The 12,413-nt window shown below is 43.7% G+C and overlaps 1 protein-coding gene across 11 annotated transcripts in view; it reads right to left on the bottom strand.

Annotated features, from left to right (window-relative positions):
* Positions 1 to 12,413, bottom strand: part of LOC126271923 (DNA (cytosine-5)-methyltransferase 1-like) — a 212,611-nt gene that overhangs the window by 184,597 nt on the left and 15,601 nt on the right. For 10 of the 11 annotated variants that reach the window (XM_049974328.1, XM_049974330.1, XM_049974329.1 and 7 more), the window contains one exon: positions 3,465 to 3,638. The exons of the other annotated variant lie outside the window; for it this stretch is intronic. In XM_049974328.1, coding sequence (XP_049830285.1) covers positions 3,465 to 3,638 — 174 coding nt within the window. The remainder of the gene's footprint in view (positions 1 to 3,464; positions 3,639 to 12,413) is intronic. 11 annotated transcript variants of the gene reach the window in all.

Raw genomic sequence — 12,413 nt, 5'->3', positions numbered from 1 at the left:
CTCTCTCTCTCTCTCTCTCTCTCTCTCTCTCTCTCTCACACACACACACACACACACACACACACACACACACAGCTGCCATCATCTCCAGCAGCTCGGACCAGAATGCAGCTGTCACATTGACTGAACGCAGCATACTAGAATGAGGTAGGGAAGGGGGAGGGATAACAGGGTACAGGTGGGGGGACGAAAGAGCACTGTCTGACAAAGCGCGCAGGGACTGGATGGATGCATGACAAGATTGCCAGGTGCAGCTTTGGGAGGCTGTGAGGAAGGAGGAGAGAGGAAAAAGGGAAGGGTAGGAAAGGGTAAAGATGGGTGCATGCATTAGCAGAGGGCAGAAAACAATGAGAGTAAGGGTATGTGAACAAGAAAGTGGTGATAAGACAGAGTGGGCACAAACTGTTGAGTTGAGAGTATGCTGAGGCCACAATAATTTCAGGGGTGGAGAATGTGTTGTAAGGATAGCTCCCATCTGCGCAGATCGGAAAAGCTGGTGGTGGAGGGAAGCATCCAGAGGGACCCTGGTTGTAACACAACCACTGAAATCAAGCACGTTACCATAGGATGGTCTATCATGCTCTCTGCCACAGCTTGGTAGTGACCGTTCATCCTGGTCGACAGCTGGTTGGTAGTCATATCAATATAAACATGGATCCAGTTCTGAAATGCTGATGGGATTGTTTGTTTGTATATTTGTTTTTTAAGAACGGAGGGGGGAGGGACCAAACTACAAGGTCACATAAGGGAAGGAAAAAAGAAAGGAGACATATAGCACAATAACAGGAGGAAGGAAGAACCAGAAGAGGAACAGAAGGACAACCAACACTACTATGGGCAAAACAGGAAAAGAAAACCACAGACAGAAGCAAGGAACATGTAGAAGGGGAAAAACAAGAGAGCAGATGACCATGGATGGGCGACGACTAGAATAAAAAGGAAAAATCAGCCACTCTGCGGCAATTAAAACATCCACCCTGAATCATTATAGAGCAGAACACAAAGGGACAAAGGACATGAGCTAAAATTTATATAGAATGATAAAACCCACCATCACATATAAAACCTAAAACTAAATTAGCTGATGAGGCGTTGTCAGCTAAAATTAAAGGCAACGAGTCTGGTAACTGAAAAGTCTGTCCTAGGGCAGCCAAAAAATAGGACAGCTCACCAAGATATGGGCCACTCTCAGCTAGGTGCTGCACCAACATTGAGGTGTGTCATCACGGCACAGGAAGTAGCCGTGTGTCACCCAGGCATCTCCAATGCGGAGCCGGCAGAGAACCACAGAGTCCCTGCGAGAGGCTCGTGTGGAGGTTTTCCCCACATTCGTAGTCTCCTTAAAGGCATGCATTTTGTTGTGTACACTGAGGTTATAACATCCCGTCTCCCAAAGCCGCGAAACCTTGCAGCTCAGTATTGAATGCAGGTCAGTTGCAGAGAAGCCAATCTCCATAAGCGGTGTTTCCTCGTAGCCTGTTGTCAAGTTTGTTGCCTGGGAATACGACGTGACCTGGGGTCCACACAAACACCACTGAACGACTGGACCGTTCCAGGGTATAGGTGGACTCCTGGATGCTTGCTACCAAAGGATGACGAGGCTAGCACTGGTCAATATCTTTTAGGCTGCTCAAGGAGTCAGCACACAGAAGAAACGACTCCCCAGGGCATGAACAGATGTGCTCAAGAGCACAAGATACAGCCACCAGCTCGGCCGTGAAAACACTGCAGCCATCAGGCAAGGGGGAGTTGTAGGTACATAAGGAAATAATTTTTGAATCTTATTTTAGGGAGAAAGAAATTAATGTTTTGGATAACACCACCCTGGTACAGAAGATCTGTCCAATGAGAAACATTGAAACAGTAGTCAATAGAACACACAGACATTAGAAGTACAACAATTTAATCACAACTTTTGCAATTGAGAGGATTGTCTTGCCCTACAATTTTATCCTGTTTATCACTGCACCACTGCACTGTCCCACTTTCAGATGAGATTTAATTTAAGCTGAAATAAAATAACACGAATTGTTAATTAGCTGGGTCACTACAAATTAAACAAAGCATGATGATATACACAAAGATGTGTCCTAAGTATTAACACTGTGAAAGTCAGGAGATATGACACAGTCACATGATCAGTTTTACTAACAATGTGTTGTCCCTCAAGCCCAGCCAACATTCATTCCGATTTCCACACCACCAAGCACCTTCAAGGTGATACTGCTTTCCCTGCCACTGTAAATGTTGAAAAAACTTGTGAATACTCTGGAATGGTTCCTCTTCTTCTAACCAATGCGAGTTAGGTATGTCTGCTAAGGGGGCTGCAATGTAATGAGGAACTATGTCCCACGTCACATCTGCTGTAGTGGTATCACAGCCTTACAGAGCTTGGCATCAAATAAAAAAAAGCAGCTTTAAATAAACAGCACATAACCAGGTACAGTGGTGTGGTCATCCACTCACTCTTTTCTCTGGACAGGGAGGGGGTGTCATTGTTATCATCAGTAACCATTTAACGTACCAAGCAAGCTTAGCAAAAATCATTATACACAACTGCCATTAATTATAAAACATATTTTCACCATTAATTATAAAACATATTCTCACAGGTCGTAACTAAATAGAGCTTTACTTTTAAAAGAAGGGGGCGGGGGGGGGGGGGGGGGGGGCAGGCAAGTCAACGACCTTCAATAAACATTTGTAACAAACAACCTGATTTCAGTGGGGTTGATCATGTGTGAAAGTAACACAAAACTCACCATAAGGTGAAAGAGGAGGATGAGGAGAGACAAGAGCCACAGACAATTTACTTAGCATTGGCAGGATGGGACTGTTCTTCCACTCCTTAAGACATCAAGAGACTGTGCTGCCTTCGCTGGCATTGAACCAATAAAAAACAACCCCACATAGCCATCAGCTCCAAACCACGCTAGGATAAAAATTCTAGTTCCTTACCAACCTCTCTGATCCAAAAGCCTTCCCACATCACTCTTTTATCGCTAGTGAGGGTGCCACTTGCAAGGACCAAAGTTAAAAGGCAAAGATGACCCCACAGCAAGGAAATTGACTATCAAGCCCACACAGCTCAATGTCAGCTTAAGGGAAAATGAACATCCAAGCAACCTTCCCATCTCATAACTATCGGTATATACCACTGTAAATACCAACACTAGTCTAAATTACTTCAAATCAAAGACATGAGTATAATATGGTATTTAAAAGAGTTTTCTTCAGTAGCCTTCAGTGGACATGCATGCCCTCATGGTGTACTGTGTCTAAGATGTTAAAATGAAAACATCATACCAATTCACAATACATCACCAATAATAGGGGTAGATCCATATAAACTTTTGATCTCAAACAGGTTTGATACAGTACCCTCACTATAGATTCCATTTACATCCAACTTAATTGTAACTGAACACAATACTAAACAACATGTATGAACATTAAACACTTACTATCTAAGTTTTCTTTTGTTTCAGATTTCACAACACTTGTTAACTGGCTGCTTCCAGTCTCTACATTCATACGCTCTTCAGCTGTTCCATCTGTATTATTTTTCTTGGATGAAGGAAATAATGATTTAATGCTTAGTTGCTTCTGGCCCTTACCATCTTTCACATGTGGGGAGCCTGCAAGAAAAAATATAAAAATAATCATAAAGAATAAAAAATGAGCAAAATGAAAAATTAAATATGCCTCGCACAGTAGATATCTACAATTGTACCTGTATGTTCTAGGAAACTCTCTGAAAAGAGAGTCATTAACAAGAAATGTGCACACTGAAATGGGTAGCAATTTCACTTATGAATATAGTTCACAAAACTATAAAGAACTATTACTGGGGACCAAAAGTTAAAGAGGTTTTTAACTATTTCTTTGCAACTATGCAACATTTTAAAAACTACAATATAAATTGGATAGATTGTTACTCACCATGCAGAGGGGGCATTGAGCAGCAGCAGACATTTTAAAAAGTTGTGAACTACCTTATACATAAATCCAGCACATGTGCCCCACGTTATGTTTCATACAGAAGGAGGGATGATTAGGGTTTAACACAACCAACGGAGGGTGAGGCCATTAGAGACAGAGCAATGTAGTAATGGCAGATATCTAGAGAAACTCAGCAAGTTATCTTCAACTGAAACATCCAGAAGGCAGGTCACAGCACCCAGATATGTTCATTACCTTACACGTGGCATTTCATACAGTTCAGTAGTCACCAGGTGAACAACATTTGTGATTAGAGTATGTTGCACGAGCTTTGTGATTGGATGCAGGACTTCTTAACAGATGGAACTCAGCACATCATTCTTAATGGAGTGAAACTGTAAGATGTGCAAGCAGCTTTCGGTACACCCCAAAAACAAATGATCTCGTGAACAACATTAGATGCTTTTCTTAGCTGTTTGTTGTTGATGCTGCTAATTAAATAGAGGCAACAGAAAGTTTAACAGATAAAAAAGTATTCCTGCCTCTTGGAACTATGGATTCCTTCTTCAGAAAAGAGAGAACAAAAACTGAGTGAGATGGGAAAAATAATGCAAGACATTCTGCATCCAGTTTAAGAGGGACACACAATGCATGATGAAGGCAAGAAAACACTAATGAAAAGGCATCAGAAGGATTGAAACTATATCAGTCAGCATTTTAGAACTTGAGTTATAAGATAACAGAGGAGAGTATGTAATTAGAAGCAGAGGTGGGATACGAAAAAGAGAACAGCCAATGCAAAAAAAAAAAAAAACGATAAAAATGAAGTATAATACATAAACAGAGTAGAATGAAGGGAAGGAGGAGAATTTTCAAAGAAGGAAGAGGAGGATACTAATTTCCATTGAATCAGGTAGAACGCAAGATGAAAGGCTGCAAGGGAATTGTAGTTCACAAACTTTGAGTTCAGAAAATTGATAGAGGGTAAAGCCAGGGTTCCAAATGCAGCTAGTTGTTTGGTCAATTTGCAGTTGGGGCGGGGAGGGCTGGATGGGTCGAAGGTCCAAACAGTGAGATCATTGGTTTCAAGATCCCATGTGGCAGAAACTACGGGAGGAACAACACCAGTAGCACAGCCCACTCTATCAGAAAAGAAAGTGGGCAAACAAAGAGGCAAAAGGAACATCGTGATGGCAGGAACAGCAAATAAAAGGAGAGAACAGAGAGAGAGAGAGAGAGAGAGAGAGAGAGAGAGAGAGAGAGAGAGAGAGAGAGAGAGAGAGAGAGAGAGAGAGAGGGGGGGGGGGGGGAGAGCAGGGAGTACCCCTGAGGCACTACATGCGATGGGGCCCCAGCACTGCTGCCGATCCACCCAGACCCTGCACCATACCATGATCACACCTTGAGGACAACACCAGAGGAAGAAGATAGAGGAAAACGGGGGGGGGGGGGGGGGGGGGGGGGGGGGGTATGACACAAAAGACCAGACAAAATATACAAAAAAAGGCAGAAAACCTGGACAGCGTAAAAGCAAAGCTGAAAGGCTGTAAAAAAAAAAAAAAGAAAAAGGAAGGGGGGAGAGGAGGCAGATTAACCATGCAAGAATTGTCCACTAATACCCATTAAAGTGGCAGCAGTCCAGCAAAATATGGATGAGGGATGGTCCGCAACTACAAATGAGGTGGGCAAGAAAGGGCCACTCATTACTGAGTAAAAAAATCATGGGTCAACCTCAAATGGCCAATATTAAGATGGCAGAGGGGTGGTAACTTCCCACTGGGGAAGGCGGAAGGAAAAACACCACGTGGCAGAAGCCTCTTAATTGCACCAAGTTTATTGGACAGCACTGGTAGGAGGGAAGGGAAAGAGAGAATCAACAAGAAGTGGTCACTGCCACAGAGGTAATTGCGCAGCAATCAGTGTAATGATGTGAAAAAGGGAGGCAAACTGAGTGCAAGAGCTACGGCAGAGAAAGGGCCATAAGCGACACTAAAATGTATAAAGGAACCATCACTAAGAAGACACATATAATAGTCCACAAGAAACTAGTCTATGAGGAGCCCTGACTACATGAAAAAACACTGCTCCACAAGGGGGTGATGGGCATTAAAATTCACAAGGAGAAGGGATGGAGAGGGAATTGCTGAAAGAGAGCCATTATAGGGCAGCAGGCATAGGAGGCCTGTCAGAATGGAAATGGGGATTGCAAACAATATCCGTAAAGTCCAAGTGGACCCGGATGGCAAGGTGGGTCCATGTATACACAAAATCTGTATGGACCAATGTGCAAACACCACCTAAGGCCCTGAAAGGGCCAATCCAGCTCTGATAGAAAGCATGGAACCCACAACAGTCAGTGAGTGGGCATCAGTAAGTAAAATGAGATTCCGGGAGAATGACAAAAGCTGTGGAGTAACAGAAAATAAGGGACTGCAATTCCAGAAGTTGACATTAGTATCCATTACAATTCTATGAAATAAGTGCAGAAAGGGAGACAATTGGGCCAAAGCTGGGTCATCATCCATCACTAACAAGGATGGGGTGACATCTGTAAATAGGAGGTCAGACTCTGAATCAGCACCTCTGGGGACACCAGAGGGGTTCTTTCTTGTAACTATGTTTCTTCCTCCTCTCTTTCATAGTTCACATAGAGCAGGACCAAGAGGGACAGAGAGGGACAGAGATAAGGCTTCGGTGACATCAGGAACAGAGTGGGCAACCTGGGGGCACACAGACTGTCAGGACTACGATAAGAAGGGAGGAGGAGGAGGAGGAGGAAAGGACATAACAGAGGCAATGTTAGATGTCATAGACATAGAGTGAAGAGACACGTCATATTTTTGATGAGCCTCAGTGCACAAAAAATGATCAAGAAACTTAATACTCCTGTATTTTCCTTTTTCTTCTTATAAACTGAGTGTGGAGAGCGACTGTTGTGTCAATTACCTCACACGGGTGGCACAATACAGGGGCTCCCTTCATGGAATGGACAGCCTCATTCCCCACATATTGGGTCCTCTTGATCCCAAAATGCGAACACTGGGAACAGCTGATGGGTGGCAGAACATATGGCTTCACGTGACAGCGATAAACCATAACCCTGATCTTCTCCGAGAGGGTGTTTCCCTCAAATGCCAGAACTAAGGCATCGGTATTGATGCTATTGTCCTTAGGACCTTTACAAACGCAACGAACAGAATGACTGTCCCATTGTTACAGATTGGACCAGAGTTCCTCATCAAGTTGAAGGATGAAGACCCTATGAAAATTGACCCCTTAGCCATATTCACAGACTGGTGAGGAGTCACAGACACTAGATTGTCACCATGATGGTCACAAGCATGAGGGGTTGCAGATTGGATGGCAGTAGTACTTTTGATTAAGAGCAAAGACAACCACATATTACCAAGAGACTCCACTTCATCAAACTTGTCTTCAGTATGTTCCACACAAAATAATAGCTTGGTGGCAGTGACAGTGTCCCCCTCAGTCCTGGTGCAGACCAGGTAGTGGGACAAAAGTTTCGGCCCAAGCCAGGAAGACTGGTCCTCCTCTCAGGGAGTAGCCACAGAAGGAAAGGCCACAGTTTCATAAGCAGCAGCATTAAATGATCCATTACCAACTGAAGACATATCCTGAGAAGAAAGGCCAGTTTTTTTGTCTTTTTTTTTTCAGCTTAAAATGTTTCATATACAAAGCATTCACCCCGATACCACCAAGGGCTATCTGGAATGGTAACTATCGCCAGAGTTACAAGGTTCCAGAATGACAAGTAACCATTCCTAGTGGTGAGGCAACAGCTCAGAAATCAGACGTGTGATACCTGTGTTGTCAGGGGGCTCAGCCAAACGGATATGTAAAAGCCGCACCACGTAGACTGGATACACATACTAGAGACCCAGTGGGGAGGGGAAGGAGATGGCTATGGCAGAGAAGGAAGAGGGAAAGGAAGGGGAGAGGAATCCACATCGTAGATGGTAGGGAGTGAATTCTTCCCCAAATGGATCACATTATGGCCACAAAACTTAGTACTGGAGGTCAAAGCCCAAAGGGGGATCAAAAATGCCAAAAAGGAAAAGTGAAAAAGAAATGGCAAGAGGAACAAACACTGGAAGTAAAGTCGACATAACTAAGAACACTGTGAGAGGAGAGGGCAGAGGGGAAGGAGCAAGTACAGGAGGGGAGGAGCATGGGGAAAGAAATGCAGCCAGGTGAGGAAGAATGGGCTGCAATAGCTTGGGGCCCCATGTGCACGAGGAACGAACTCACGAAAGCACAATGAGCCATCGGAGGGTGGACGAGAGGAATGCTGTAGCACAGTGGGTCACAAAGTATTCTGCAAGAACTGATGAATCAGTAGAAGGACCACCCAACAGGACAAGACCCCGAACAGCTGTTGATCTTTGGCAGCCTATCAGACCAAGGGGGTTGGCCCACACCTGAGATAAAGAGCCATATTTCTCCAGGGAGGAGACATAGCACTCCAGCGTCCCTTCTAACTCTGGTTGATTACAGCAAGCCTTAGCACGAAGTTGCTTAAAAGTGGTGAGGCTGGTCTGTGAAGGATGCAACGATTCAATCTTTAATATCTACTGCAATGTCTCTGGTCCACTACATTATCAGCTATGGGGGAGAGGGGGAGCTGTAGAAAGGGCAGTGACAATTCCAGCAGTATGGTACACTCCACCACAGGCTGTGGTGTTCATTGAAGTCCCCAAGTATGAGAAAAAGGGAAAAGTGTTTGGATTTATGTGGTCAATTTAACATACGTAAGTGGCATGCCTGGAGGTTAGCTAAATGTTGCAAATGGTAATTTCTGAGTTCATTTGCGCCAGCACTGCTACTGCCTTGAACGATGTACAAAGGGGAATCGATTCACTGATGACATTTGTATGAACCAAAGTAGAGATTCCTACAGATGCCATCCCTGAGCCACCACGGTTCAGACAGAACACACGATAACCCCAGAATGTTGGTAGGTTTAAAACATCGGTCCCTTGTTCCCAGTAAAATAATTACACAAGGGAAAGAAGAAAAAGGAGATGTACAGCAAAATAACAGGAGAAAGGAAGAACTAGAAGAACGACAGAAGGACAACCAACACTACTATGGAGGAAATAAGAAAACCACACTGAGAAGCAAGAAAAAGGGAGAAGGGGGTAAAAAACAAGAGAGCAAATGACCTTGGCTGGCCAACTACGAGAATAAAAAGGAAAAGCCAGCCATTCTGCAACACATTAAAACATCCACCCTAAAAGCATTAGAGCGCAGAACACAAATGGACAAAGGACATGTGCTAAAACTTATATATTAGCCGTTGAGGCATTGTCAGCTGAAATTAATGGCAACAAGTTCGGTGACTGAAGAGTCCATCGCAGAGCAGCCAAAGAAGAGCAGCTCTCCAAGATATGGGCCACTGTCAGCCGGGTACAAAACTGACACTGAGGTGGGCCGTCACAGCGCAGGAGGTAGCCATGGGTCACCCAAGCATGGCCAATGCGGAACCGGCAGAGAACCACAGAGTCCCTGTGACAGGCCCACATGTATGACTGCCACACATTTGTGGTCTCTTTAATGGCACGCAGTTTGTTGTGCGTACCAAAGTTATGCCATTTCGTCACCCAAAGCCGCAAAACCTTGGGATGTAGTACTGAATGCAGGTCAATTGCAGAGAAGCTGATCTCCATAAGTGGTTTCCTTGTAGCCTGTTTGGCCAGCCTGTCAGCAAGTTCATTGCCTGGGATTCCGATGTGACCTGGGGTCCAGATACGCACCACTGAACGACTGGACCATTCCAGGGCATAGATGGACTCCTGGATGGTCGCTACCAAAGGATGATGAGGGTAGCACTGGTCAATAGCTTGTAGGCTGCTCAAGGAGTCAGTACACAGAAGGAACGACTCCCCAAATCATGAACGGATGTGCTCAAGAGCGCGAGATATAGCCACCAGCTCGGCTGTGAAAACACTGCAGCCATCAAGCAAGGAATGCTGTTCAATATGCCTTCCATGGACATACGCGAAGTCGACATGAGCATCAGCCACCGAGTCATCGATGTAAATCACTTCGTGGTCTCGGTACATATAAAGAATCGAGAGGAAATGCCAGCGGAGAGCTGTGGGGTCAACTGAGTCCTTAGGGACATGTGAAAGATCCAGGCGAAGTCGTGCGCTAGGTGTACATCATGGAGCTGTACGTGAATGGACCTCAAGTATAGGTGGTAAAGGAATGATTCCAGTTCGGAAAGAAGGGATAGGACACGAACTACAACTGGAAGCCCTAACCTGGGCCGCCAACGCAGGAGATGAACAGCCATGGGCGGGAAAAGGAGACAGTGATTCAGATGCTCAGGAGAACTATGAACACGTGCAACATAACTGGCCAGCAGTTGTGCATGGCTAACCTGCAATGGAGGGACTCTGGCCTCCACAAGGACGCTGGTCACCGGACACATCCTAAAAGCTCCTGTCGCTAGGCAAACACCACAGTGGTGCACTGGTTCGAGTAAACACAGCGCTGAGGGTGCCCCCGAATCATAAACCAGACTCCCATAGTCAAGGCGGGATTGAACAAGGGTTCTGTAGAGCTGCAGCAGCATAGAGTGATCTGCAGCCCGGTGTTGCTCAGGTAGCAGAAGGCATTGAGGAGCTGCGAGCACTTCTGCTTAAACTGACAAAGGTGAAGAGGACAAGTCAATCGGATGTCGAAAACCAGTCCTAAAAATCTATATGTCTCCACTGCAATGAGTGGACCATCATTAAGTTGAAGTTCTGGTTCTGGATGAACAGTACAACACTCACAGAAGTGCATAACACATGACTTCATGGCCGAAAACTGGAAACTGTGGGCTAGAGCCCATGACTTCGCCCTGCAGGCGCCTCTCAGCAACACCAGTACTGGTGGAGCAGTACAAAATGCTGAAGTCTTCTGCATACAGAGGTGTGATTCAATACATTAACTTTATTAGTTTTCATCATTAACTTTTATTTTATTCTTCAGTCACGCCAGGACTCAATACTTTCTTGGATATCATGTACAAGGAGTGTTGTCTGACGCTTGACATGGCTGACAGCAATGTAGTTTAATTGAAAAAGTGGTGACAGTTTGCGATTTTAACACAGGTCAGTCCTGGTTATGGCAACTGTTCCAAATTACATACGAACTGCCCCATCTTTTTTTTTCCATTTTATTACTACTTCACTATTTTTTAATCAAGGATCAGTTTCTGATTACTAATTCTATTCCTTTGTTTTTTTAGACTGTTTATTTTTCAACTACAGAGGGCTGAGAACTTTGCCTAGCCATGCCATCTCTTAACCTGCGGCATTCTGTAACTCCCAACACCATGTGACACAGCATTTGTAAATAACCTTCTTTCAGTATGAAATCATAGATCTTATTTATTAAATACATTTTGGCCTGTTCTTTGTCACATATGAAATCCACCCCTAGTTTCATAACTAGATGCGTAATATTTTCTTCCGTGTTTATGTATATTCATTCCGTACTTTAAGGTATTTCATAGCTTCATTTCCCTATTATCAAAGCGTTAATTTAAAATTTTTCTGTACAGATATACACAAGAAGCTGTATTTAAAAATTGTGAGACCAGCTGTGTGGTTCTTTAATTGACTTAAGTAATTACACCTGCAATACAGTATTGGACTTTTCATTCAGTTTTATATTTTAATAGTTTTAACACCTTGTTAAACATTTTTATCATGTACACTGCATGTTTTCGTATAACAAAAGTTTAAATTGGAATTCCACCAAACACCACACGTTAATTTCCAAAGCATTGAAATCAAGTTTGTGATGCGCATTTGTAAGCCAGTCATAGCTCACGCCACATGACCTTGCAAGCATTGACAGCTAATATTCAGGGCATAGGACACATGCTGTCGTCAGCCAATAGCAACATCAATGTTAAGTAGCACAAACAAACAGATAGGAAAAGTTAATGGTTTAAATTAATACACAAAACGTTGCACCGAGAAATGAAAAGCTCTCACACATAATATTGGTCTCTAAGATTAATAAGCTACAAGAGAAGCTAAGATTTCACATAAAATGATGTTTTTAACACATGTTACACTTTTAAGATTCATCTTGACAAATGCGCCAATAAAATTTTTAGTAACATCATAAATGTCTGATGATCTGGGCTTGAAATTCTTCTAAATGGTCACCCTTGAAGAGTTGATTTTTTAAAGAGAGTCAAAAAAATTCATGATACATTCTTGCACATAATTCAACTTGCATAAAAGGAAATTTACTTTGAAAGTGAACCACCATTTGCAATATTTTCCCGCTACCTGTTAGAAATAGGTTCGTATTTCAGCAGTTGCCAGAGTGCGCCAGGTGCACATTCTTATGTCCAGATTCGCAATGAAGTAGGCCTCGACCTGATATTAAGCTTTTCAGTGTGGTTTTCAAGATGTAAATTACAGTTGGAACTAGCCAATACTATT

The sequence above is a fragment of the Schistocerca gregaria genome, chromosome 5, assembly GCF_023897955.1.
Source record: "Schistocerca gregaria isolate iqSchGreg1 chromosome 5, iqSchGreg1.2, whole genome shotgun sequence".
Classification (NCBI taxonomy): domain Eukaryota; kingdom Metazoa; phylum Arthropoda; class Insecta; order Orthoptera; family Acrididae; genus Schistocerca; species Schistocerca gregaria.
Note: the sequence above shows the minus strand (reverse complement) of the source record. Positions and strands in the feature narration are given on the sequence as shown.